The 25,504-nt window shown below is 60.8% G+C and overlaps 3 protein-coding genes across 10 annotated transcripts in view; 1 reads left to right on the forward strand and 2 right to left on the reverse strand.

Moving 5' to 3' along the window:
• The window catches only part of NIBAN2 (niban apoptosis regulator 2), a 29,630-nt gene extending 24,402 nt beyond the window's left edge, over positions 1–5,228 (forward strand). Inside the window, exons 9-14 of the mRNA XM_032130743.1 lie at positions 226–413; positions 583–738; positions 1,438–1,554; positions 1,986–2,093; positions 2,205–2,316; positions 2,727–5,228. Coding sequence (XP_031986634.1) covers positions 226–413; positions 583–738; positions 1,438–1,554; positions 1,986–2,093; positions 2,205–2,316; positions 2,727–3,868 — 1,823 coding nt within the window. The 3' untranslated portion in view covers positions 3,869–5,228. The remainder of the gene's footprint in view (positions 1–225; positions 414–582; positions 739–1,437; positions 1,555–1,985; positions 2,094–2,204; positions 2,317–2,726) is intronic.
• SLC31A2 (solute carrier family 31 member 2) lies at positions 5,201–10,528 on the reverse strand. Of its 2 annotated transcripts, none has more exons than XM_032130744.1 (4): positions 10,011–10,522; positions 7,444–7,510; positions 6,608–6,776; positions 5,201–6,059 (listed from the first exon to the last, which is right to left on the reverse strand). In XM_032130744.1, the coding sequence occupies exons 1-4, from the start codon at positions 10,371–10,373 to the stop codon at positions 5,891–5,893; spliced, it is 768 nt and encodes a 255-aa protein (XP_031986635.1). In that variant the 5' UTR covers positions 10,374–10,522; the 3' UTR covers positions 5,201–5,890. The 2 variants fall into 2 exon arrangements, with proteins under 2 accessions (XP_031986635.1, XP_031986636.1); XM_032130745.1 differs by having other exon boundaries at positions 5,895–6,059; positions 6,612–6,776; positions 10,011–10,528.
• A 1,276-nt stretch (positions 10,529–11,804) lies between these two features.
• Positions 11,805–25,504, reverse strand: part of LOC116454419 (collagen alpha-1(I) chain-like) — a 73,735-nt gene continuing 60,035 nt past the window's right edge. For 6 of the 7 annotated variants that reach the window (XM_032131015.1, XM_032131018.1, XM_032131017.1 and 3 more), the window contains 36 exons: positions 25,242–25,295; positions 24,267–24,320; positions 24,004–24,057; positions 23,766–23,819; positions 23,414–23,467; positions 23,179–23,223; positions 22,838–22,882; positions 22,433–22,540; positions 22,143–22,196; positions 21,946–21,999; positions 21,715–21,768; positions 21,348–21,455; positions 20,944–20,997; positions 20,599–20,706; positions 20,263–20,316; positions 20,024–20,077; positions 19,736–19,789; positions 19,270–19,323; positions 18,280–18,387; positions 18,092–18,145; positions 17,909–17,962; positions 17,578–17,631; positions 16,918–16,971; positions 16,654–16,707; positions 15,967–16,020; positions 15,070–15,123; positions 14,939–14,992; positions 14,725–14,778; positions 14,598–14,615; positions 14,394–14,447; positions 14,145–14,207; positions 13,756–13,921; positions 13,409–13,515; positions 12,926–13,043; positions 12,538–12,726; positions 11,805–12,210 (listed from right to left, as the gene is read on the reverse strand). In XM_032131015.1, the coding sequence (XP_031986906.1) occupies positions 11,810–12,210; positions 12,538–12,726; positions 12,926–13,043; positions 13,409–13,515; positions 13,756–13,921; positions 14,145–14,207; positions 14,394–14,447; positions 14,598–14,615; positions 14,725–14,778; positions 14,939–14,992; positions 15,070–15,123; positions 15,967–16,020; positions 16,654–16,707; positions 16,918–16,971; positions 17,578–17,631; positions 17,909–17,962; positions 18,092–18,145; positions 18,280–18,387; positions 19,270–19,323; positions 19,736–19,789; positions 20,024–20,077; positions 20,263–20,316; positions 20,599–20,706; positions 20,944–20,997; positions 21,348–21,455; positions 21,715–21,768; positions 21,946–21,999; positions 22,143–22,196; positions 22,433–22,540; positions 22,838–22,882; positions 23,179–23,223; positions 23,414–23,467; positions 23,766–23,819; positions 24,004–24,057; positions 24,267–24,320; positions 25,242–25,295 (2,826 nt within the window). In that variant the 3' untranslated portion in view covers positions 11,805–11,809. Of the gene's footprint in view, positions 12,211–12,537; positions 12,727–12,925; positions 13,044–13,408; positions 13,516–13,755; positions 13,922–14,144; positions 14,208–14,393; positions 14,448–14,597; positions 14,616–14,724; positions 14,779–14,938; positions 14,993–15,069; positions 15,124–15,966; positions 16,021–16,653; positions 16,708–16,917; positions 16,972–17,147; positions 17,202–17,577; positions 17,632–17,908; positions 17,963–18,091; positions 18,146–18,279; positions 18,388–19,269; positions 19,324–19,735; positions 19,790–20,023; positions 20,078–20,262; positions 20,317–20,598; positions 20,707–20,943; positions 20,998–21,347; positions 21,456–21,714; positions 21,769–21,945; positions 22,000–22,142; positions 22,197–22,432; positions 22,541–22,837; positions 22,883–23,178; positions 23,224–23,413; positions 23,468–23,765; positions 23,820–24,003; positions 24,058–24,266; positions 24,321–25,241; positions 25,296–25,504 lie in introns of all 7 variants that reach the window. The other variant, XM_032131019.1, reaches the window with a different exon arrangement.

Raw genomic sequence — 25,504 nt, forward strand, 5'->3', positions numbered from 1 at the left:
GGGGATAAGGTGGGCAGGCACGCCCCAAGCGTGGCAGGAATGGGTTCAGTACAGACCCAGGGGCACTGTGCAAGAATTCCCGGTGCTGTCATGAAAGGGGGAGCCTCCTGCAGGAGGGGCTTGGGAACAGGGGCAGCTCCTTCTGCCTGGGGTGGGTTTAGGGCATGATGGGAAGGGCTGGAAGGCCAGAGGAGCCTCACCATGCTTATCCCTGCTCTCTCCCAGCCTTCGTCCTGCCCAAGGCAGAGGTCTGTGTCCGTAACCACGTCCAGCCCTACATCTCCTCCATCCTGGAGGCCCTGATGACCCCCACGAGCCAGGGCTTTGCCGAGGTGCGGGAGGTGTTCTTCAAGGAGGTGACTGACATGAACATGAACGTCGTCAACGAGGGCGGCCTGGAGAAGCTGGTGGAGGTGAGACCTGGGGGAGCTCCTCGCTGGCTCGGGGGTGACAGGGCCAGTCCTGCTGCCACCCGCAGTGTGGGCAGCACTGGGGCACCCCAGGCTGAGAAGATGTCACCCGTGTGGGTTGGAATGTCCGGGCCTGAGTACAGAGAGAGGCTGAGCTTGGCTTTGTCCCCAGTACATGGAGAAGCTCTCCCACCTGGCCTTCCACCCCGTGAAGATGCAGTCGTGCTATGAGAAGATGGACCAGCTGAAACTGGAGGGTCTCCAGCAGCGATTCGATGTCTCCAGCACGTCTGTCTTCAAGCAGAGGGCCCAGATCCACATGAGACAGGTGGGATGGGGACCAGGGTCCTCCCCTGCCACCCTGGGCTGGGAACAGCAGGCTGGGGAGCCCAGGCTGCTCCAACCCAGGAGGGGAGGTCTGTGCTGTCTCCAAGGGGGGGTGATGGAGCCCCTTTGGTCTGGAGGGCTCCATCCTGGTGAGCTTGGGCATCACGGCAGCGCTGCCCCTCTGCCACCGAGCCCAGTGGCACCAGCAGGACCAGTAGCCCAGTTCTGGGGTCTGATCCAGCAAGACTGGAGTGGGATGTAGGAGGATGAGGGGGTGCAAACCAGCTGTGAGCACCCTCCTCTCCCAACAGCCTTGATCCTCGGGGTGAGGGCTGTGGATGCCACGCTGGGACGTCAGGGATTTTTCCAGAGTGAAGGCTCTTTGCCTGTTGGATATTGGGAAGGAATTGTTCCCTGGGAGGGTGGGCAGGCCCTGGCACAGGGTGCCCAAAGCAGCTGGGGCTGCCCCTGGATCCCTGGCAGTGTCCAAGGCCAAGATGGACAATGGGGCTGGGAGCAGCCTGGGACAGTGGGAGGTGTCCCTGCCCATGGCAGGGGTGGGGATGAGTTTTAAGGTCTCTTCCACCCCAAACCAGCGTGGGGGTCTGTGCTAAGGCTCATCTCGGTGTGGCAGTGCCCCAAGAGCCCCCTGCCCACCCTTGGGGTGCCCCCCATGCTGACCATGTGCCTCTGGCTGCAGCAAATGGACGATGCCGTGTACACCTTCGAGACGCTGCTGCACCAGGAGCTGGGCAAGCTGCAGGGCAAGGACGACCTGTGCAAGTCCATCCAGCGCATCCTTGAGAGGGTGCTCAAGGTGAGGCAGGGGGTCAGGACCTTTGGTGGCCTTTGGTCGCCTCGTCCCTTGGCCAGGGAAGAGGCCAGGAGTGATGTTACCTATTTCAACAAAAGTCTTCTGGGGGAATTCTTCTTTATATTGAGGTTTTCATGGATTTTGCTGGGGGCAGGCAAGTGGGAATCACCTGGAAGAGCCAGGTCCCCTCTGACCACATCTGTAAAAGCCCCCCAGGGTTCAGACTGGCCCCCAAGCCCTCCTGCAGCCAGCAGTGGCTCCTACCCGGGCTCAGAAACACTGGGAAACAGCTGGGGAGAGGGATGTGAGGCCAGGGGGGGTCTGCTCCCGCCTGTGCAGATGGGTTGGGGGGCAAATCTCAGGGGTTTGTGCCCATGGGCCGGGGGCGGCCAGCCCACAGCGCTGGGTAACCTGGCCACCCTCTCATCCTGCAGAAATTCGACTACGACAGCAGCACGGTGAGGAAGAAGTTCTTCAGGGAGGCCCTGCTGCAGATCACCATCCCCTTCCTGCTGAAAAAGCTGGCACCCACCTGCAAGGGGGTAAGAGGGGAAAGTTCGGGCTGTGGGACAGCACCACCCGCCCCCATGGAGGGGCTGGAGCATCCATCACACCCATCCCGCTGGGCTGAGCCGCCTCTCCCTCTCTGGCAGGAATTAGCCAAGTTCCAGGAGCTGATCTTCGAGGACTTTGCCAGCTTCATCCTGGTGGAGAACACCTACGAGGAGGTGGTGCTGCAGTCGGTGATGAAAGACATCATGCAAGGTAGGGTCCTGTGGCACCTGTGTGAGGAGGGAGTGATCCCATTCAGGGTGCTGGGGGCTGTGTGAGGAGGGAGTGATCCCATTCAGGGTGCTGGGGGCTGTGTGAGGAGGGGGTGACCCCATGGAGGGTGCTGGGGGCTGTGTGAGGAGAGGGTGACCCCATGGAGGGTGCTGGGGGCTGTGTGAGGAGAGGGTGACCCCATGGAGGGTGCTGGGGTGTATCCGAGGAGGGTGACCCTGTGCAGGGTGCTGCCCCAGAAGCAGCTTCCCCACTGGCAGGGCTGGGCAGTGGGTGGGATGCCGACCCCTCCACCCAGCTCCACCTCTCCCCCCACCCACGGGCAGCACTGGGCGAGGTGCCCGGCCTGGCAGTGCCCGCAGCCCCTGTGACCTGTCCCTCCCTGTCCCCAGCTGTGAAGGAGGCGGCCGTGCAGCGCAAGCACAACCTGTACAGGGACAGCATGGTGATGCACAACAGCGATCCCAACCTGCACCTGCTGGGCGAGGGCCTGGCCATCGACTGGAGCGAGGAGTACAGCGGGCAGCCCGAGGCCGAGCCGGCCGCTGACCGGCGCCGCAGGGCCAAGCAGGTGGTGTCGGTCATCCAGGACGACGAGGGGGCCCTGCCCTACGGGGTGGTGGCCGAGGCGCTGCTGCAGCCCGGCTCCCCCGAGCCACGGGAGCCGGAGGAGGCAGATCCCAGGGTGCCGCCGAGCCCCCCGGGTGCGGTGAAGGAGATCCGGGAGGCGCTGGCTCAGGAGAGCCGCGGGGATGGCGCCGAGGAGCGGCTGACGAACGGCACCGACGCCGCCGGCGGTGCCAGCGAGGAGGGGGTGCTGCTGGCAGGGGCTGCCCAAGGGGCTGTCACACACCAAGGTCCAGCCCGGGACGGGGTGCAGTGTGCCACAGCAGCACCGCCAGCACCTGGAGCGGAGATCCCAGCAGGGACTGGGACACAACGTGCCACGCCAGCGTCACCTGTCCCTGGAGCCGAGGTCCCAGCGGGAGCTGGGACACGCCGGGCTGCACCGGCACCGCCTGTGCCCGGAGCTGAGGTGTCAGCAGGGGGGCAGCGTGCCACAGCAGCGTCACCTGGCCCTGGAGCTGAGGTCCTGTCAGGGGCTGGGCAACAGCGTTCTGCACCAGCATCCCCCGTGCCCGGAGCCGATGTCCCATCCGAGGCTGAGGTGCCACAAGCCACACCAAGATCGTCCATGCCGGCATCCCCTGTGCCCGGAGCCGATGTCCCATCTGAGGCTGAGGTGCCACAAGCCACACCAAGATTGTCCGTGCCAGCATCCCCCGTGCCCGGAGCTGACCCCCCATCAGTGTCCAGTGTGCCACACGCCACAGCAGCACCACCCAGCCCCCGAGCCGATGTCCCAGCAGAGGCCACGGTGCCCCACGCCACGCCAGCACCACCCGGAGCCCAGAGCCCGTCAGCAGCGTGCGCCCAGCGCAGTGACCACGAGCCAGGCGAGCCCGGGGAGCGCAGCCCCCCACGGCCCAGGGGCACCACGGAGAGCGGTGAGGGGGTGCAGACTGAGTTCTAGCCCCAGCCCCTGCCATGGACTGGCCCCGGTGACACCGGGGCTGGGGAGGGGGACAGGACCCCCGGGGATGGAGAGCAGCACCGCGGGAGAGGGAGGGGATGGGGACACCGAGACCTTACTGCCTAACGGGGGTCCCGCTGCCGTGGGGGGCTGGCCACAGCCACAGCCCCGACTGGGTCGGACTGGGGGTGGCCCCAGCCTGGCACGGGGCATCCCCTGCACTCTGCTCTGTCCTTCTTCTGCCTTATTTTCTTTCCTACTGAGGAGATGCTTTACTGAGGAGCTTTATCTGCCCCCCACACAGTGCCCGGGGCTGCCGGGGGGCTGGCACTAGCCCTGCTGAAGGTGGGTGTGTGGGGACACTCCTGGCTGTCCCCTGGTTGTCCCCTGCCCCAATCTGGGGCGTTTCCTGGCAGCCTGCCCACCGCCATCCCCCGCCGGCCGGCTCCAGCAGTGCCGGTGGGAGCGGGGGCTGCAGGGGATGATGGACAATGGGAGGGCAAACGGGGGCACGGCAGGGCCAGCAGCGCTGGGGGCTTGAGCCACTGCAGAGGGGGCAACAGCTGGGGCGGGCTGGGCTCCTGGTGGCCAAGATGGGCTCACAGCTTCCAGGCTAAGCTCATGGCATCCAGGCTGGGCTTACATCATCCAGGCTGGGCTCACAGCACCCAGGCTGGACTCCTGGTGCCCAGGCTAGGCTCATGGCACCCAGGCTGGGCTCACGGCACCCAGAGCCCACCCCCAGCCATCCTCACCCCGAGGTCTCCTGGCAGCTGTTTTAAGTTCAGAGTTCAGTCCCCAGGGCAAGGTGGCACTCGGGCCGTGTCCCAGCTGTGCCTGGCAGGACTGGGCTAATTCCAGGCTCAGATCCCTGGGGACTGGAGACATCCCAGCCCTTGCCCTCCAGAGCTCCCCAGCTCCTTCCACGGATGGTTTCTCCAGCGTTGCAGATTTTGGCTCCTGCTGTGATGGCCGAGCAAGGAGCAGGGGTTTGCTGACCCCCCCGCCAGCCCTGCCCATGTGGGGAGGGGGACAGGGCGGCTGCAGCCCCCACACAGCGATGCCAAAAGCCCTGGAGGTGCTGGGGGTCTCAGGACTCCCGGCTGTGACACCTGGAGCAGGGCCCAGCGCTCCGACACCCACCTGTGCTTAGGTGCCACCTTGCTGCCTCAGAAGGGGGGTGCCCAGCCTAACCCACTCAGGGGGGCCCCCAAAATGCCTCGGGAGGCCCCCCTCAAAGTGCCTTTCTCTGTGACCTTCCAACCTGTCTCTTCCAGGATATTTTATTAAGAAAGTTATACAAATGTTTAAAGATATGCTTATAATAATTAATAAAATGGAAAAGCTTTATTTAAAGCCAGAGGAGAATCTCCTTATTCCCTGGGTAGGGCTGGGGATCCCCAGTCCCACTCTGACAACCCAGGGGTGCCACAGCCTGAGCCCACCCAGGGGTGACACGAACCAGGAGCAGAGCTGAGATGATTTTTATTAAAAGGGGTGTCCTGAGGAAGCAGCAAGAGGCACCTGGAGCAACATTTCGCCCCTGGCACAGCCACACTGAAGCGCTGGCAGGAGCGGGGTGGGGGTGGCAGGACCCCCCCAGTGTCCCCAAAGGCACTGTGTGAAGAGGGGCTCGGTGCAGGGCAGCTCTGGGCAGGAGGGCAGCTTGTCCCAGCTTGTCCCTTCCCCAGCAAGTCACCGGATCGTTCCCGTTCCATCCAGGACGAACCTCCTCAAAAAGCAGGGAGGGGAGGAAATGCCAGCACCCCCCATCATCACCCGGACAAAGGTCCCTGAGAGCCAGGGCACAGCCACCAGCCGAGGCTGGTGGCAGCGTGGCGAGTGCCGGCCATGGGGCTCCCCGTCCCCAGAGCGGGGCCAGCCCCGAGGGCCCCCAGCGAGTCCTTGGAGTTCTGCGTCCCACAGAGCATGGGGACAAGGACAGAGCCAGCAGAAGTGACAGCAGCTATTCCAGACAGAGGAGCGGGAGGTGGGACACGTGTGCCACCGCCCCGGGGGGCTCTAGCCCCGGCCGAGCAGGGGGTACACCATGAAATAGCCCAGCGTGGAGCCCACGATGGCCCCCAGGAAGATCCAGGCGTTGTAGGACATGACGGCCAACATCACCATGTAGCCCAGCACCACCTGCACCACGTGGAACACTGTCTGGCCCACGTGGAACCAAAACCACCTGGGCAAGGAGATGGGAAATGCCATCAACGAGAAGCTGAGGTAGCCGGAATCGCTTCCCACTGGGATCCTGGAGCGGCCAGAGTGGGGTTTGGGGAGTGGGGAGAGGGGTGGGGGCTGCAAACAGCAGCTCAGGGAGAAATCCTGCTCCGAAATCAGTGAGGCTGGCAGAAAGAGCAGCCTCAGGAATGGTCTGGGATTAAATGCAAGAGGAAAAATCCAGGGCTTGGCTCCAAAGGAAGGACCTGCCAAGGCCAGGCTTGTGGGAATTGAGTTGCTGCTTGTGCCCATCCCCAAACCAGGAGGACCCTTCTGCACCCACGGTGGGTCCTGGAGGGGAACATGAGCCTCCAGACACCACCCTGGACATCTCCCACAGGACCTGGAGGGGCTGGGCTGCCCCTGGAGCCGCCTCCCCAGGCTGTACACACCCCCGTTCCCCGGGGGCCTGCAACTCCTCCTCACAGCCCCTCTCCCCCGTGCGCTGGCCATGGGGCACAGAGCCATCCCTGAGCCCCCCAGGTGGGTGCCAGGGGGTCCCTGTGGTACCTGCCCTGCGCAGGGCCGCTGTCCCCCTCCTGTGGCTCGGTCAGGGCCTCCTGGCTGAGGCTGCGGGGCAGGGCCAGCAGCGCCCGCCGCAGCAGCACGGCCTTGCCCATCTTCACGGCCTCGTAGAGCACGGACAGCAGCAGGATCACCAGCACAGAGAGCACCATCCCTGCAGCAGAGACATCCCACGCTGCTGTGGGGCTGACAGGGGCACGGCAGGGCCCGGCACGGGGTGTTTGGGGATATCCATGGGGTGAAGTGGGGGGCTCCTGGCACTGGGGTGGGGCAGCGGCGTTGTTAAATGGCAGGAAATGGGGTATTTACCTTTTTAATTCACAGAATTAGGTTGGAAAAGCCCTTTGAGGTCATCAAGTCCAACCTGTGACCTAACCTAAGACCACCTTGTCACCCAGACCATGGCACCAAGTGCCACATCCAGTCTGTCCTTAAACACCTCCAGGGACAGAGACTCCACCGCCTCCCTGTGCAGCCCCAGCCACCCTTTCTGTGAAGGACTCCTTCCTAATGTCCAGCCTAAACTTCTCCTGGCTCAGCTTAAGGCTGTGTCCTCTTGGGACATGGATGGAGGGATGGGTGGAGGGAGGGATGGATGGACAGAGAGAGAGATGAAGGGATGAATGGATGGATGCATGGATGGATGGAGGGAGGGACAGAGAGAGATACAGAGGGATGGATGGACAGATGGATGATGGATGAAGGAATGGATGGATTCATGGATGGGTTCATGGATGGATGGATGGATGGATGATGGACAGAGGGACGGATGGATCCATGGATGGATGGATAAATGGATGTCCCAGGGGCTGGCAGCCTACCTGTGGGGTTGTGGACATTCCAGAAGTCAAACAGCAGCACCACTGTGTCCGAGAAGTAGAAGGTCATCTGGAAAAGAGGCCAGGAAAGGGCACTGCTGGAGCCCCTGGGGGTGCTGGGTGCCCACACTCAGCAGGTCCTCACACCCCACCCCAGGATGCTCATCTGGGGTTTTACTGAATGGTGCAAGTTTTTGCCCAGTTCTGAAACGGGAAGAGGAACTTGCATGGACAATCACAGTCACGCTGACTGGGTTAAACTCCTCCTGTGACCTCCAGCAGGACAATTTTCACCCCCAGCAGCAGCTCCTGTGCATGTCTGGGCTGGGAGAAAAGCCAGTTTGCCCTTGTGGCAAAGAGAGCTGAATCCAGGACTTCATCCAGCTGGACTGGAGGAGGGAAGGTCCCTGGGAACACCACCCACAGCCTGAGGTGAAGCTGGTGGGCAGAGCCTCTGCTCCCAAACCTCCTGCACCGCCAGCACACTCAAAAACTCCACCACCAAAGCACCACCAGAGCCACCAGTGCAACCACCCAACGATGGGTGCCACCCCAGGGGTGCTCCCTGGCAGAGGAGCATCAATCCCGACACTGTCCAACCTGCCAGGACCTACAAAGGCACCATCCCTGCTCCTTCACCCCGCTGGAACAGGAGGAGCAGGAATTGCTCTTGTGTAAGACCAGCTCCAAGCTCGTACCCAGCTGCCAGGTCTTGCTCAAAAACTGGAATTTCATTGGGTTTTTCATCCTCCATTCATTGAATCTCTCTCAGAGGTGTTTGTGGAGCTCGTGGCCGCCCCTCTCCCGCACGGATCCACGTCTGGATCCTCTTTCCTGCCTTTTCCAACACCGGCAGAGGTGACTGACAGGACCAGGAGCTGCCTCAGCCAGAAATACCATCCAATAAATCCCCTGGGGGTGTTCACCACAGCCCGGCTCTGATTACACCCCTGGGCCCTCCTTACCCAAAGCACATTAGCACACGTAATTGGCTCACCCTTTTAAGCCTCCTTTGGCCACTAATTAATGATAATTAGCCTTTAAACGAAGCTATTTCTCCTTTACAGGTTTCACCCACAGGTCTGTAGGTGGTGGAAGGAGCAGGTGACTGTTTTAGGGATGGGGGTTCCAGGGTGATTTAAGGGGTTTCTGAGGGGATTCACGGGGTTCCAGGGAGATTTAAGGGGTTTCTGAGGGCATTCATGGGGTCCCAGAGAAATTTAAGAGGTTCCAAGGGGATTCACGGGGTTCCAGGGAAATTTAAGGGGTTTCTGAGGGCATTCATGGGGTCCCAGAGAAATTTAAGAGGTTCCAAGGGGATTCAAGGGGTTCCAGGGGGATTTAAGTGATGGGCAGAATCAGTCATTAAGGTTGGAAAAGCCCTGTAAGATCATGAAATCCAAACATTAACCCAGCACTGCCAAGGCCTCCACTAAACCCTGTCCCCAAGTGCCACCTCTCTTAACGTTTTTTGAACAATTCCAGGGATGGTGATTCCACCACTTCCCTGAGCAGCCTGTTCCAGAGATCCAGAAGATCCCTTTGCTGCCCCAGCCTGGGGTGAAGCCACATTTTTGGGTGCCCAGTGTGGGTGTGACACCAAAACGATGCTCCTTGGACCTTGCTCCTCTCCTACAGAGAGATTTCTCCAGCGGGCAAAGGCCAAGAGGGCGAAATCCTAAAAATCCCTGCATTCTTTCCAATCCCAGGCCCAGGGATGTTGTTCAGAGGGATGGGATCCTGTCCTCCCCCACCTGCCCACGCGGCAGGGATTGAGGTGAGGCTGCGCCCAGCTCCTCCTCCGCAGGAATTCCCCCAGGGAAAAACAGCTGCTGGGAAACCTCCTGTGCTCAGCCTGCATTTAGGGGCCGGATCCGCTGCAGTTTCGGGGTTATTCTTAGCAGAACTGCACAGAGCAGTGTCAGGTTCCAGTGGGATTCACGGGGTTCCAGAGGGGGTTTAAGGGGTTCCAGGGGGGATTCACGGGGTTCCAGGGTGATTCATGGGGTTCCAGAGGGGGCTTAAGGGGTTCCAGAGGGGGCTTAAGGGGTTCCAGGGGGGATTCACAGGGTTCCAGGGATATTGAAGGGGTTCCAGGGGGGTTTAAGGGGTTTAAGGGAGATTGAAGGGATTCCAGGGGGATTTAAAGGATTCCAGGGGGAAATTCACAGGGTCCAAAAGGGGATTCACGGGGTTCCAGAGGGGGTTTAAGGGGTTCCAGGGGGGATTCACAGGGTTCCAGGGGTATTGAAAGAGTTCCAGGGGGGGTTAAGGGGTTCCAGGCAGATTTAAGGGATTCCAGGAGGGTTTAAGGGGTTCCACGGGGGGATTCACGGGGTTCCAGGGAGATTTAAGGGATTCCAGGGGGATTTAAAGGGTTCCAGGGAGAAATTCACGGGGTTCAAAAAGGGATTCAGGGGGTTCCGGCAGGAGTTTTAAGGAGTTCCAAGGGGGAATCCACGGGGTTCCGGGAGGGATTCATGCGGTTCCGGGGGGGATTGAAGGGGTTCCAGCGGGATCTCCGGCGTTCCGGGAAGGACTCCCGGTGCCGTGCCCGCCCCGGGGCTCACCCGCATGGTGGCGGCGGCAGCGGGCGCGGGGCCCGGCCCGTCCCCTCCGGCGCTGCTGTCGCGGTGTTGTCGCGGCGGTGTTGTCGCGGTGTTGTCCCGGTGTTGTCGCGGTGTTGTCGCGGTGTTGTCCCGGTGTTGTCGCGGTGTTGTCGCGGCGGTGTTGTCCCGGTGTTGTCGCGGTGTTGTCGCGGTGCTGTCGCGGCCGCGCGGGGCTCCCCGGGAGCTGTAGTGCGGCACGGGCCGGGGCGGTGCCGTGTTTGTCCCCTCCCCTCGTCCTCTGTCCGGGCTCAGCATCCCTGGGGACAGCGGGGCCCGGCCCCTCCGCGCTCCGGGGTTTCGCTTTCCTTTCCCTCCTTGCTCCATCCCGGTACCGGCGCGGATCTAAAGCGCCCGAGGGTTTTCTGCTGGTTCCCCACCCCCATCACCCCCGGCATCCGGGGTTTGCACTCTAAAAATGGTGAAGGTTTTTTGGGGGTTCTGGGTGGCTCCAGGGAGAGCTCAGAGCCCCTTGCAGGGCCTAAAGGGGCTCCAGGAGAGCTGCAGAGGGACTGGGGACAAGGCATGGAGGGACAGGACACAGGGAATGGCTTCCCACTGCCAGAGGGCAGGGCTGGATGGGAGATTGGGAAGGAATTGTTCCCTGGGAGGGTGGGCAGGCCCTGGCACAGGGTGCCCAGAACAGCTGGGGCTGCCCCTGGATCCCTGGCAGTGCCCAAGGCCAGGCTGGACATTGGGGCTTGGAGCAGCCTGGGACAGTGAGAGGTGTCCCTGCCCATGGCAGGGGTGGCACTGGATGAGCTTTAAGGTCTCTATTCCACCCAAACCATTCAGGATTTGATAATTTTATTCTCCCCATAGCCAGGCAGGACAAAGGGGAACTTTCCTTCCAGCTGTGACTGGAAGCACACAGCTGTTGGCTCTCTGCTGGGACACTCCAACCATCCCCATTACCCCTGGGAACAGGGTGTGCTGAGCTGCCCCTGCCTCCGTCTCCCCAAGTGCCACAGGTGCCAGTGTCCACAAAGGCACCCTGGGCATGCCAGCAGGTTTGTTTGTATGTCCCTGAGTGGGAAGGTGAGCTGGCATTGCTTCAACCCCTGCCTGGGCACAAAAAGCTTCCCCTGCCGCTCTCCATGACCCCAGCGCGGGGTCTGACCCGGCTGCCACCCTGCTCTGCTGGCTTTGGCATCGCTGCCCAGCCTCACCTGGGCACAGGCACTTCAGGGGGTTAGAGCCCGAGCAGCGATGAGAGAACCAGCAAAGCCAGTTGGGATCTGGGGGTTTTGGGGCTGTGCAGCAGAGAAATGGGGGTGCTGTAACCCAGCCGGGGCCCAGACTCCCCCTGGGCTCCACAGCCCAGCAGGACTGATGGAGGCAGGGGAATTCTTGCTGGGAACAACAATAAAAAGATGAGAAAGAGCAGTGCTGCAGCAAAGGGCTTCAATCCCACCCCTGCCCACCCAGAGCGGTGCTGCTGTGGCTCTACACCACAAAAATCCCTCTCGGTGAGATGGAGATAAAAGCGAGGCAGGATTTGGGGGGATGGATATTTTCACCCCTTTGCAGCACCAGGTGCCTGGCTGGGCTGGAGCAGCACCACACTCTGGGCTCTCCCAGGCTCATCAGGGCCACTCCCAAGCCCCGGCCTGGGGAATCAGTGCTCCAGTTATTTGTGCACTTGACCCCTTTCCCTCCCCTTTTCCCAAGCTGGCAGGAGTTTTGCTCCTTGCTTTTCTTTCGTTTAGCAGACAGTTCCCATCGATTATAATGACAGGAACCTCCCCCAGGCAGTCATTAAATCAGCACCTCCTCATCTGTAATATATACATATATATATATAATTTATAGAAAAAGGACTTTTGTAAACAATATTCCTCTGCTCCAGAAGGAACTGGAGTCCGGGGCATAATGCAGCTCCAAACACGGAGCTCGGACAGAACCGGCAGCTCTGGGGAACGAGTGGGAGCCCCGTGCCACCCCAGTGGAGACTTCTCCCCACGGCTCCTGGGCGGGGACAGAACCGGCTGGCTCGGTTTGGGTGGCACCAGTTTCAGCTGAAGCAAACTGGTCCGACTGTGAAACCAAACTGGTGTGAGGTGTCGCCGTTGTGGAAGACAGCCAGGTCCCGCAGGGGCAGCAGCCACAGCTCCTCCGTGCTGAACTGGAAGATGGTGTCGGTGATGGAGGACTCGTTGTCCAGCTGAAATGACCACCGGGGACAGCTGAGTGGCACCAAACCCCTCAGCTGAGGGCCTGGAGCTCCCCTGGCTGCTCCTTGATGCACCCAGTCTCCATCCCCAGCCCCTCCCGGCTTCTCCAGGGTGGTGACCTCCCCCATGTCCCCTGCCCCATCCCACGACCAGGACAGCTCCTTGGGCCCGGGGAGTGGATGTTCTCCGTCCCATCACCGTGTGCAGCCTCATCCACCCGGTCTATCCCAGCTGTGGGGGTTCAAACCCTCTCCAAAGGGCTCTCCAAAGGTCAGGAGGCTTTTCCAGGCACAAAGGCCTCGCAGGGCCAGGCTCACCAGGCAGCCCTGCAGGCTGGCTGCGTAGCTGTGATCTCGGGAGTCGGCCAGGAAGCGGATTTCCTTGTCGGGCTGGGGCCGGCCGCGCTCCGGGGCCGGTCTGCAGGAGTACGAGACCTTCTGGGCGGCGCGGTGGCTGTGCAGGCGCAGGAAGCGGAGCTGCACCGGGCTGGCCCCCGCGTATTCCAGCTGCAGGAGAGAAAGCCGGGAAGCGGGGGCTGCTTGGAGGAGGCTGTGCTCCCCCCAGGCCAAGCCCAGGCAGGGTCCAGCCACCGCTAAAGCGCTGGAGTTCCTCGCACAAGGAGGGGTCACATCCCTCTGTGCACGGCCGGGAACCTGGGTGCTGTCCCACCGCTGCGGGGTGGCACTCGGGGACCCCTGACCTCACCTGTGTGTCCCCATGGCTGTTCCAGCCGGGCACTCACCAGGAAGCCCCCGGGCAGGGTGCTGAACCACTGAAAGGTGCCCTCAGAGGTGTAGGTGCTCAGCCAAGCCTTGATGGGGACCTGAGGGGAGCGGGGACAATGTCACGCTGTCGCAGCAGGGCACAGTGGCACTGACAGGACAAGGAGGCAGCACAGGGCCTGTGTGTGTGGCCTGTCCCTGCAGCCTGGGCACGCACCGTGACAGGAGCCTCACTCCAGAGTGCCCCAACAGCTCCCTGCCACGGCAGTGGCCACCACAGCAAGGGATCGGCCACCACGGCAAGGGACTGGGCACCACGGCAAGGGATTGCTCACCATGGCAAGGGATTGGCCACCACGGCCAGGGACTGGTCACCCTGTCCCTCTCCAGCCCCACCAGCCCTTGTCCCCCCCCACCCCGAGGGGTCACTTGGGGCTGAAGCTGCCCCATGGAAGCCCCCCTGTACCTGGTTGTGGACGGGGGCTATGCAGGTCTCCCCCCCAGCTGTGAAGTTGCAGAAGGCCAACAGCGCGTCCTGGGGGCTGCCCTGGTTGGGGTCGATGTAGTACTGCCCTGGAGGGAGGAGGGGGCAGCTCCTGGCACGCAGGTTTGGCACAGGGAGAGTGCCACATGGTGCCATCCCACCCCAGCTGGTGGCCTGGCTGCCAGCCCGTTTCTCCAGGAATGCCTGTGAAGCCCATCCGACCTCATTCCCAAAATCCTTATTCCCTCTTTATTTCAAAGAGCTGCCTGTCCCTGCAGGGGCTCTGGAGCTCTGGCCAGCTCCAGGGGCACCCCCCATGCCCCTGGTACCGTCGGGCAGGCCGGGGTGAGCCAGCAGCAGCTCCTTGCAGGTGGTGGCCGGGTTGGTTTTGGTGCCGTTGGGATGCTCCACCAGGGCTCGGAGCTCCCGGCTCAGGGTGTCCAGCAGAGCCCAGACCACGGAGTAATTCAGGTGCTTGGAGGAATAAATGAGGCACTGAAAGCAAAGGGAGGGGACATCACCTGACCATAAATCCCCCCACCAGCAGCATCAGCAGGTGCTGAGGAAGGGGATGGCCCGTGCAGTGGACAAGGACAAGTGTGGGGGCAGAGGGAGCAGCTGGATCTTCTTGCTCCTGGTGCCCAGGGGAGCTCGGAAGCAGCAGGACATGGGACAGCAGCGCTGGCAGCCCCTTCCCTCCTGGTCAGGGATCACTCACCTGCAGCTCCTCCTGGGACAGAACCAGCGCGGGCCCGCTGGGACCAGGGGGGCCGGCGAGACCCTGGGGACAATGACAGTGCTGGTGGCACTGGCTGCTGCCCACGGGCCCCCCAGCAGCTCCTCCAACAGCTCCAGCAGCTGGGCATCCCCGTGGAATGACAGCATGGCACGGCAGGGCCTCACTGCCACAGTTAGGGGAGCGAGGCACCCAAATTTTGGGATGAGGGGTGTTCATGGCTCCGCTTACCGGCGCTCCCGGTGTGCCCCTGGGGCCCGGCAGGCCCGGGAAGCCTCTCAGCCCCTGCCAGAAGAGGAGGAGGAGAAGGGAAGGAAAGCGAGGTGGGAGATGCTGCTGTGCTGAGCTGCACCCCCACGGGCCCCAGGGAGGGGGAAGGAGGGAAGGGATCCCATGGCAGGGCTGGTCCCGCTCCAGCTGCTCCCCACCACTTACTTTGGGTCCAGACAAGCCCTGGAAGGAAAGGACAGGACCAGGATAAGAGGGAGGCAGGTGGGATCAAAGCCCCATCCCTGTGGGGCCAGCAGTGAACCCCAAACCTGCAGGAGGGGGAAGGACTCACCGGTGTCCCGGGAATTCCAGGGTGTCCCCGCGGGCCAGGGGGGCCAGTGTCACCCTGGAAGGACACCAGAACAGCTCAGGGCTGTGCACAGGACATCCCCCAGCCCTGCATCCTTCTCCAATCCCTTCCCCACGGGGGATTTTATATGGAAAAATAAGAAATTCACCCCAAATACTGATTTTAGTCCCTGACATCCCTCTCTCCCTGCCCTTACCTGCTTTCCCTTGGGTCCCGGCCTCCCAGGGACACCATGGGGTCCTGGCTTGCCCTGGGAAATGTGGCAGGATGTCACACAGGGTGACAAGGGACCGGGGGGGAAGGAAAAGAGCAGAACCTGTCACGCACCTTGAAGCCATCGTCCCCTTGCTGGCCCAGGTCACCTTTGCTGCCCTTCTCACCCTAGGAGAGAGTCAGGGAGAGCTTTGGTGGCAAAGGGAAGGACAGAACCCCCAGGACACCAGCGTGGGTGGGGAAATTCCCAGGTATGGCCGGCTGCAAAATTTCTGGAGCAAAAACCCCAAAAGACCCATCCTTTGGATTCCACAGAATTCCCTGTCCCCACATTGCTGGGGACAGAGGCAGCAGGAGGGATGATCAGCTCCAAGCTTGAAAGGATTTCAGACTGAAATATTGCCCAGGAAAACCTTGGAAATTGCCAGGAAACACTTGGGGAGAATGAAGAAGATTCCTGGTGGGCTGAAACCAGAAGCAGGGGAAAAATCCCAGCGTGGCCTCCCCTCTGCCTGCTCTCCCAGGAGCTGCTCACTGAGCTCACAGTAAATTTAAATTTAATAAATTAAATTTAAATTTAAATTTGATTCCCAGGGTTTCCTTTTCCTGAAGGCTCTGAGCAGCTCCCCATCGCCAGGGACTGCTTGTCACTCGTATTTATGGCCCTGGGGCTGAGGGATGGGGTGGGAATGTTGGGATGTGCTCGGCTTCTCCAGCCAAGGCTGGATCCCGCAGGAATGGCACAAGGGAGGTTCAGCTTGTGGTGCATCGATGCTGAGAGCAGGGATTTAAAGGCTCCACACTGCTGCCTGCAACTCCAGGAGGATGGAAAAGCTGGAAAAGGATGGGATTTGGGAGAAAATCTCAAGGTTCTGTCTCCCAGCACCTGGGACATGGTGAAAAATCCCCAGAGAAGGATGGTGCAGCCATGAGGGTTCAAAAGGAGGGAAATCAGGGATGGCATCCAGCAAATTAAATGTGTCCCTGCTGTGCCTGGCACGTGTCCCCTACCTTGTGTCCTTTCGCTCCAGGCTCTCCTTTGGTGCCCTTCAGCCCCAGGATGCCCTAAGAGAGAAACATGGAACTGCCTCACCCTGCTCCTGTCAGCCCCTGGCAAGGAAGGACCTCCCCACAACCAAGGATTCCGAGGATTTCAGGCAGTTTTAGACACTTCGAGGCATTTTCTCATCATTCCTTTGATTTTTCCTTTAAAGGATCCCTCAGCAAAGCCCAGTAAAAGTGCACTGGAGCTGCCTTGGCTGGCTGAGAACATCCAGCTTTTTTTTTATTGTGACGTTGCCAAAGTTGGGTTTTTTTTATTTTAAGTAGAGAAAAAAGCAATTTCTGGTAATTAAAAGAAATATTTGAGTCCTTTTTACTGGCTGCGTTTTGCTCCTCCAGCCATGGCAGCTCTCTGGGAATGTGGGCACAGCTCTGTACCAGTGTTCAGCACTGCCTGGCATCAAACACATCCCTGAAAAAGAAGGATTTGGCCTCCAGAGTCACATTTTGGGAATGATGGGATCTGCCTGACTGGGATGTTAATTTGGGAGGAGAAGACAGGAGGAGATGGATGAACCACTTAAAAACTCCCCTCACTTTAAACAGCTCCCTGCTTCGGGTCCCTGCAGAGCTGGGCCACACAGTGGGGTCAAGCAGGGAGCAGCCAACACCCCAAAACCCCAAGCTGATACTCACATAGGGTCCCTGCGGGCCCTGGGGTCCTGGAAGTCCTTTGTCACCTGGGTAGCCCTGAAATGCAAAGGGAGTGCCCAGGGTGATGCTCCAGGGCAGGGAGAGCAGCCCACGGGGGGCTGGGGCTGTGCGGGACCCCCTGGATGGGCTGGAGGGAGTCTGGGAGCACAGAACCCTCCAGTTATCTAAACCTAAACCCTAAACCAGGACTCAGGCAGGTGGGAGCACCCCCAAAGTGCCAGGGGGGCAAGGCAAGCCACCACCTACCTTGTGTCCCCGGGGACCCCGCGGGGGCTGCTGGCCCATCTTGCCTCGCTTGCCCTGGGGACCACAGGTGAAAGACTCACAGGTAATTCCAAACTAATCCAGCCACCCCTCATCCCTCCAGGGATTCCAAGCCCCCAGAAAACTGGGACCTCCCTGGAAAAGCTGCCCGGGCTCCAAGGAGCAGCCCCGCACTGCCTGCCACCCTCCGTGGGGCCAGCAGTGCCATTTACCCGTCTGCCAGCTTCTCCAGGGACCCCTTCTTCCCCTTCCTGCCCCGTGTCACCCTGGGGGGAGAAGAGATGGGGGATGTGGGTCTCCAACAGCTCAGCCACATCCCAGGAGTGGGGAACAGGAGCTGCTGCCTGCAGGAGATGGGGACAGAGCCCACCAGGCACTCGGGGACCCTGGATGGGCACCAAGAGCTGGGGAGGCCCCTGTGCCCCCCCAGGGCCACCTGAGCCAGGCTGGAGGCAGCATCTGCCAACCCCTCACCCAAAACTTGCCCAAGGGCATCCTGTGTTTGCCAGGTGGGGAAAAACAGGTCCCCCTGGGAAATTCCCACTGGATCCAAATGGGATTGACCACCTCAGGCTTGCCCACCCCGTGCCCACTGGGCAGTGCCCCTCAGGTGCCACCCCCAGGGGAGGATTTTGGGGGTACCTTATCTCCTTTGCGGCCTTTCCATCCTTTAGGACCAGCTTGTCCAGGAGACCCCTAAAATCCCAAAGGAGAAGGAAACCCCTCCATGAGAATGCTGTGCCAGGGATGCCCCTCCCACCTTCCCTCCCTGCCTTGCCCCAGTGAGCACAGGAGGATGCTCTAGGCTGGAATATTCCCTTTGGGATTTTTTCCCCCCTCTCTGGAGCAGGAGGGGCAGAGGGGGGCTGTGGGAGGGTTCAGCAGGAGATGGGGACTTTCACACCTCCAGGGGATCCCAGCATCCCACAGCCTCTTTCAGGGACAACCACCACGGCTCCATCCCACTCCTCACCATTTGTCCCGGTTTGCCCGGCTTGCCCGGCTCCCCTTTTGCACCCACCAGGCCCTAAGAAGGAAAACAAACTTCAAGCCAAATCCAAACCTCTGGGTTATTCACCCAACTCCCAGGCAGGACACAGATGTGGGAGGCTGGAAAAGCTGGAGCAGGGAATGGGGCAGAGAGGAGCCTGCTCACCTCGGTGCCGCTCAGCCCGGTGGCTCCAGCTTCGCCCGGTGGCCCAAGAGTCCCCTGAGTTCATTTGGGGACAAAACATGAGGCTGGCACCAGGGGATGGCAGGAGGGCACAGCTGGGGCTGTGGTCCCCAGGGAGAGCCATGCCAGGGATGTCCCCTGCCCGTCCCCACGGAGCAGACGGGCATTACCTGCCGGCCTGGCTGTCCCTTGGTGCCCGTCACTCCTCTGGCTCCCTCGTGCCCAGTGTACCCTCGGAGCCCAGGGGCACCCGCCACTCCCTGAGCCCCCTGCAAGCCCTGCAGGGCACAGAGAGGGGGACACTGCTCACCCCCATCCCCAGCGGGGCCCGAGCAGCCGCCCCTCGAGGGGCTTCAACCACACTGAGCTTTGCAAATGCCCCTGGAGCTGATTCCACAGCAAATCCACCCGGAATTTATTCCACAGCAAATCCACCCGGAATTTATTCCACAGCAAATGCCCCTGGAGTTGATTTCACAGCAAATGCCCCTGGAGCTGATTTCACAGCAAATGCCCCTGGATTTCACAGCCTGACCTCTCCCAGAAAATCGCCCAAGTTAAGGGCTTGGAGCAACCTGGTCTGTGGAAGGTTTCCCTGCCCATGGCAGGGGATGGAATTCAAAGAGCTTTGAGGTCCCTTCCAACCCAAACCAGTCTGGGATTCTGGGATTCCATAAGGGCACGTCTTGCCTGGGCAGGGTGGCACTGTAATGTGGGAAAACTGGGATGCACGTGGGATTTATCCTGCAGCTGAGGTCAGGGCATTGATAACCCATCTGGGGCTCTCTACCATGAGCATAATTCCCATCCTGGGGCACCTCAAGCGTTCCCAGAGCCACACGGACACCGGCGGATCTGCTCCAAGGAGGGGGAAATCCAGAGCCCTGGAGCTGCCTCAGGCAGATTCCAGCAGCCGAGCGTGACCTGTGCAACAGCCCTGGCACCTTGGCACGGCTTTTACCAGCTCTATTAAAACTCCTTTAAGGGAATTTGCTGTGGGAAATCCAAGGAAGCGGTGACTCAGTCCCAGGGCAGGAGCTGGGAGCCATGGCCAGGCTGGCAGAGCTCACTGTGCAGCCACCCCCGAGGTGAGACACGTCCCAAAATGCCACCAAACCTCTTTCCCAGGGGAATTTTTGGGGGGCAGGGCGGGTACTCACCAGTGGGCCGGGCTTGCCACCATCTCCCTTCGCTCCATCATCTCCGGCCAGCCCCTGTGGGGTCATCAGGGGTTCAGAAAAAGCCCCTCAGCACCGTGTCCTTCAGCTCTGTGGGGACCCTGAGCATCCTGTCCCACATCCCACACTCAGCTGGCCAAGGCAGCACCGGGAATCACTTGGGAGTAAACAGGATTCAGCAGCAGGAACAGGTTTTCCATGGGGCAGCCCTGGGTGCTGGAAAGGATCTGATATTTGGGGTTTTAGGCACTGGGATTTTGGGGTTTTAGGGACCTGAGAGTTTGGAGGTTTAGGTCCTGTGAGTCTGTGCTGAGATCTGAGGTGTTAAACCTCCCCCCCTCGCTCCTGAGCCCCCTGACCTGGCCAGTGAAGGGGCAATAAATCCTTTGGGTTGTATTTGGAATAGGGAAGCACTGGGGAAGCCTTTGGCAATTCCAGGCATCAGTACCTCGAATCCTGCAGCGCCAGCAGCTCCATCCACACCTCGTGGCCCTGGATCTCCCTGGGAAAGGAGGAGAAGCAGCTTTGTCCATGGAAAAACCCTTCCCTGCCTTACTGCCTTTGGATCTCAGGCAACAAGGCAAGGGGTGTCCCATGGCAGGTCCCCCTGTCCCCAGCCTGCCCAGGACACCCATGCAGCCAGTCCCACCACATTCCCACCAGGAAAGCTTGGGAAGCAGCCAGAAAAGGGGGATCCAGCCAGAGATGAAGGGTTGGAGCCATCACCCCACTGTACCTTCTCTCCCTCGGGACCATCAGGCCCAGGAGGACCTCGGAGTCCTGTCCCCCCCTGTTCAGGGGACAAACAGAGGAGCCCGGGTCACTCAGCCCTGCCCAGTGCTCCCAGTCACACCAGTGTCCCCTCCCCAGGTCTGGGACAGGGACAGAGCCCTGCCCAGTGCTCCCAGTCACTCCCATGTCCCCCCACCAGGCCAGTGACCAGTGAAAGGGGAGAGGGGACATGATGTGACTTACAAACCATCCTCTGGCTCCAGCAAGTCCTGCAGCTCCAGTGACACCGCCCTGGCCCTGGGACACAGAGGGGGACATGTTCCCAGCCTGGCAGGAGCTGCAATATGGCTGAAGGCAGCATTACCCCACAAACCCAAACCATCCTTTTGTTTGGGTGTCACGCCCGCGAAACATGAAACTCCCTAATTATGGGGATTTGACAATTCCTAGGATTTTCTGCAGCTCCCAGAGCCCAAGGTTTCCCACAGAGGGTGAGCTCCCTCCTTGGCACCCATCACCCAGCCTTTGGGGACACTGGGCACCCGTAGGGTGAGGCAGCCTGGCCCCAGCTGTACTTGCCAGCAAACCTTCCCGGCCCTTCTCTCCCTTCTGGCCTTTCCCTCCGATTTCTCCCGTGGCAGCTCCTGGACCAGGAATTCCAGGAAGGCCCCTGGGGCCAGCATTGCCCTGCTCAGGGATGGAGACAAGTGTCACCACAAAGAGGGAGAAGGAACAGCGATAAATGAGCTTCTGCAGGGAGATGAGCTGAGTCACCCTCTGGCTGGGTGCCACCGAGAGCATGGTGCTCCTCAGCCATGGGGACACCCCTGTGCTGCTCTGTCCCCACCATGGAGCAGCAGATGAGCAGGCCAGGGATGTTGCAGAGGTGCTGGAAGGAGGGACAGAGTCACAGACACCCCTCACCTTCCGTCCCTGCAGTCCTGGCTCGCCTGGGTCTCCAGTGTCACCAGTGTCACCCTGCCCGGAGGGAAATGCCCACATCAGACACAGCAGCTGCTGCCCAGCCCCATCCCAGGGTGGGTTAAAAGTTGGGCTTTGACTTCCATGGGCTTTTCCACCCTCCCCTGGCCGGGATTTTGATGCTGGGTAAGGCACGGCCTCGCCTCCTGTGCCGGGAGGTCACCCCACCTGTGACCCTGCTGCCCCAAAAGGGAGTGGGGACAAAACGCTGAGCACACCTTGCCCAGCACGGGGACCCCAAAACATCAACCCCTGGTTCCATGGGAGCATCCCAGGCTGTGTGGGGCAGAGCCATGGCGTGGGCAGTGTCCCATTCCCATTCCCTGGGGGGACAATCCCACACGTACCTCTTTCCCTTGCTTCCCAGGCCGTCCCACTGGCCCCTCTGTCCCCTCGTCCCCTGGCTCCCCAGGGCTCCCTCTGATGCCCGGAGCTCCTCGGCTTCCTGCCTCTCCCTGGGTAGGATGAAGATCACCAGGATGACTCTTGGCTGCCTTTTCCAGCTGAGCCTGGCTTTGCTTTCCATCATTTCCCATACTGGGAAAAACCCTTTTTTTTTAGGGGACCCCCCTGCCATGCCCAGCCACATCAATCCCCAGGCATGAGGATGCTGGGGGAGGGTTTCCAACACTTCTCGTGGATTCAGGTGCCTGTGTGACCCTGCAGGAGCAGGGTGAGCCCAGCACCACCCCAAACATCACCCCCAGCACCCACCTGCTCCCCCTTGGGCCCCGGCTGACCCTCTGCTCCCGGCGCTCCTGGTGCTCCCTGGGGAGGAAAGAAAAGCCCAGCCCTAGCACAGCTCGCTGACCCAGCTTGAACCTTCTGGCTTTTTTGAGGATCAGCAGCCTCCTCCCATCCTTTTCCACCTCTGGAATGGGGGATTGGGGAGGTGGAGGCTGGAGAAGCCCCATCAGGGTGGGGACACGGTTCCTGCTGTTGTACCTGCTCCCCATCCAGCCCTCGGACTCCGGCTCCCCCAGGATCTCCAATGTCACCCTGCAGAGGACACAAAATCAGGACAAGCACTGTGGTGGTTCTGTGTCTCTGCATCCCACTGGGATGGGGCCAAACTGGGAGCAGTGCTGGCCCCCACAGCCCTGGGGCTCCCAGAGGAACCAAACCCCCTCCTCTGTCCTCACCTTCTCTCCTCTCATCCCCGCAGGCCCCTCACGTCCATTTGGACCTTCCCGGCCCTGAGAACAAACACCCCACATCAAGCAGAGAGCCTTGGCCCCAACTCAGAAGCCTTTGCATCTCCCAGGTGGGGTCTGGGATGTCCTGGCACACCACACATCCCCCCGGGAAGAGAATCCATGCTCCAGTTTCGCTTTTCCTTCCCTTCCTGCAGGCGCTTCAGGGAGCTCCCCAAAGGTGCTGCAGCAGCAAAATCCTTTATCCCTGTGCTCCTGAGAGGATCAGTGGCACTCACCGGGTACCCAGCCGGGCCAGCAGCACCAGCTGCTCCAGGAGCGCCTCTTTCTCCAGCCAAGCCAGGCTTCCCGGGAATGCCATCCAGCCCTCTTGTGCCAGGAACACCCTGCAGGGCCAAAAAGCCCCTTAGGCCCCCCAAAACACAGCTCAGGGAGAGCAAAGCCAGGGGAAGCCCCGTGGCTGATGCAGCTGGGTCACCTCCGGGTCCAAAAGGTGCCACCTGCTCCAGACCCCATCCCTGCAGGTTGCTGCCCCCACACCCCACTTGTCACCACCCGCACACAGGGTGTGGGGTGTTCCCTGCCCCACAACCACCCCAGGGATGAAAATGCCCCTGAGTGGGCAGCGATCTGCACCCTGTGGGGCATCGCCCCACCCCAGCAAGGGGCAGCTCTGCACTTACAGGCAGCCCTGGCAGCCCTCGAGGACCTGGGTCACCTGTTCTGCCCTGGGAAAAGAAGGATGTTCAGCAGGGTGTCCCTGGAAAAGGGGGACCAAGGGACTGAGATCGGGGTGAGGCCTTGCTCAGATAAATCCCAATGTCTTGGGACCATCTCAGCGGTGTCTGTGCTGCATCAGGACAGAACCCAGCCAGCAGGGAGTGGGATCAGGGTCCTGCCTGCTCCCAAAAAGGGGTTTGGGATGCATCCATGCAGGAGGCAGCACAGGGGGTATACTGCAGGTCACACGTCCATGCAGAGGGATCGGAGCAGCCAGGAACACAGGGAGCATGGAAAGCCCTACCTGGGAGCCGGGAGCACCACGAGGACCAGGGGGACCTGGCAGGGCCTGGGGGACAAGAGCACCCTCAGTGACACAGCCCTGGCTGAGTGCCCCTCCCCGTTTAGCTGCAAGATTGGCAACCATTCCCCATGGCAAAGAGTTCCTGTTTTCCTCATTCCCAGCCCAGCACAGAGAACTTGCTGGGTGCTTTTCCAAGGAGCTGGAGCTGCCCAGAACAGCGGCAAACAGCTCTTACCTTTGGACCAGCTTTTCCTGGAAATCCTGGTGGACCTTGAGCTCCCCTTTCTCCCTGTTAGGAGGCAAGAAAGATTCCCTTGCCTCTGTTTTAATGCAAAAACCTCTTTAGAAAGCACAATAAAACAAACAAAAAAGCAGCTCTTAGAACAATCCAGAGGTGTTTGGGCAGAGGAAGTGCTGGAGAACCACTGGTTCACCTGCTGTGGGAGACAGATGCAGCTCTTCTCCTCCCACCGTGGCTGATGGAGACTCTGGACACCTCCAAACCCATCCACTGGGTTCAAAACTCATCCCAAGAATGCTCCCAAAGCCCAGACTCCCCAGTGCTGGAGTGGGTGTCCCATCCCTACCTTGTCTCCCCTGCGTCCCAACTTCCCACGGTCTCCGGCAGGTCCTGGGTAGCCCTGGGAAGAGCTTGGGGTTAGGAGGCAGCTGGGGCTGCCTGGCACCTCTGGATTTTAGGGAAAAGGTGGCTGAGGGAAAGGCAGGAGCCTTGGGAGGATGGGGAGTGCCCAGCTGGAGGCTGCTCCAGCCCCCTCCCAGTCCAGCCACCGCCGTGTCCCCTCCGTGGGCAGCTCCATCACTTACAAAGGTGCCCACAGGTCCTTGTGGCCCCTCCAGGCCGGGCTTCCCAGGCAGCCCCTGCCAGGCAAAACAAGGGAATTAGCAACCCCCGGGATGCAGTCAGGCTCCCTCCCTTCCTCAGTGATCCCATGGGATCTGGTGAGCCCTTGGGCTGAGTCCGTGGGATCCCCCCAGGTGTCCCCGTGGCAGCCCAGAGCCTCTGGGGGCTGTTCACCACCACCAGTCCCCCAAACACACTCAGGGCCCCCCCAAACCCCAGTTCTCACCTTTGGGCCCAGGGAACCCATGTCTCCATCAGGTCCAGGCTTTCCTGGAGAGCCCTTTGGGATTGTTTGGGGAGGAGGTATCAGCCAAGGGCTGAGAGGGGATGAGCCCCACCGAGCCCCCACTGCTGCCCCTGAGCTCACAGCCAGGGGTCACCTGGGGCCAGCAGGGTCACAGGGGACAAACTCGGCCACTGTGGCCAGTCCTGGTGGCTCTGCACAGCGGCCCCCATGGCTGGCAGGGCTGTCACCAGGGAAGGTGACAATCCTCGCTCTCAAGGCCAGCAGGAGAGGAGGATGGAGAGGCTCAGGCCTGGCTTTGAGCCCGACCCAAAGCACAGGTGAAGGGCTCAGAGTGGTGAAGGCAGCACTGGGGCTTTTCCCTGAAATCAGGGAGGAGCTGTTCCAGCTCCAGGAGGTGTTCCAGGTCTCCATCCCAGATCACTGAGCTGGATGGGACCCACCAGGATCGAGTCCCACCCCTGGCCCTGCACAGACCCCCAACAGCCCCACCCTGGGCATCCCTGGCAGCGCTGTCCAAACGCTCCTGGAGCTCTGGCAGCCTCGGGGCCGTGCCCATTCCCTGGGGAGCCTGGGCAGTGCTCCAGTGCCCTCGCCCTGACCCTGTGCCACCCTCTGCCACTGGCATCTCCTCTCAGGACCCAGGGCCAGCTCCTGCTCAGCCATGGAGGGTTTCCATGAGCTGCCATTCCCCATGGACACCATGCTGGGCTCAGGGAGGCTGCACAGTTCCTGGAGCAGGCTGATTCCCTGGGGGAATGATTCTGCTCTTCCCTACCCCAGTTACTTCCACCACTGCAGCTTTTTAATGTTTTTTATCAACCAGGTAAGGTCAGGTCCTACAGATGCCCCGATTCCAAGGAAAGTCCCACATTCCCCACCAGCAGCACCAGCCCCACTGACATCCCCCCAAGGAGAACACAGAGTTCACACAGAGGAACATTTTTTTTCCCTTACTATGGATCCAGGAATTCCAGCGTGCCCACGGCTCCCTGGCAAACCGGCAAATCCCTGGGGGAAAGGGCAGCAGAGGAGCCATGGAGGGAAGGCAGGAGAGGAGGATGGAGAGACTCAGCCCTGAGGCTTTTCCCTAAAATCCAGCTCCTGGATTCCTCATGGAATCACCACAGTTGGATACACATGACACCCACTCGTGCCCCCAGACACTCAGGTGTGTCTCTGACCCAGTTCTCATCCTCTCTTTTGAGGATTTTTTTTTT

The sequence above is a fragment of the Corvus moneduloides genome, chromosome 21 (genome assembly GCF_009650955.1).
Source record: "Corvus moneduloides isolate bCorMon1 chromosome 21, bCorMon1.pri, whole genome shotgun sequence".
NCBI classification, from domain to species: Eukaryota; Metazoa; Chordata; class Aves; order Passeriformes; family Corvidae; genus Corvus; species Corvus moneduloides.

Bases quoted from the DNA above. Each gene is read 5' to 3' on its own strand.
- SLC31A2 (XM_032130744.1), bottom strand. From the start codon at position 10,373: ATGGAGCAAGGAGGGAAAGGAAAGCGAAACCCCGGAGCGCGGAGGGGC. The intron at 7,511-10,010 runs GTGAGCCCCGGG...CCTCTTTTCCAG, and splicing joins CTGCCGCCGCCACCATGCGG to ATGACCTTCTACTTCTCGGA. The intron at 6,060-6,607 runs GTACCACAGGGA...CTCCTTGCCCAG, and splicing joins AGCGGCCCTGCGCAGGGCAG to GTGGTTTTGGTTCCACGTGG.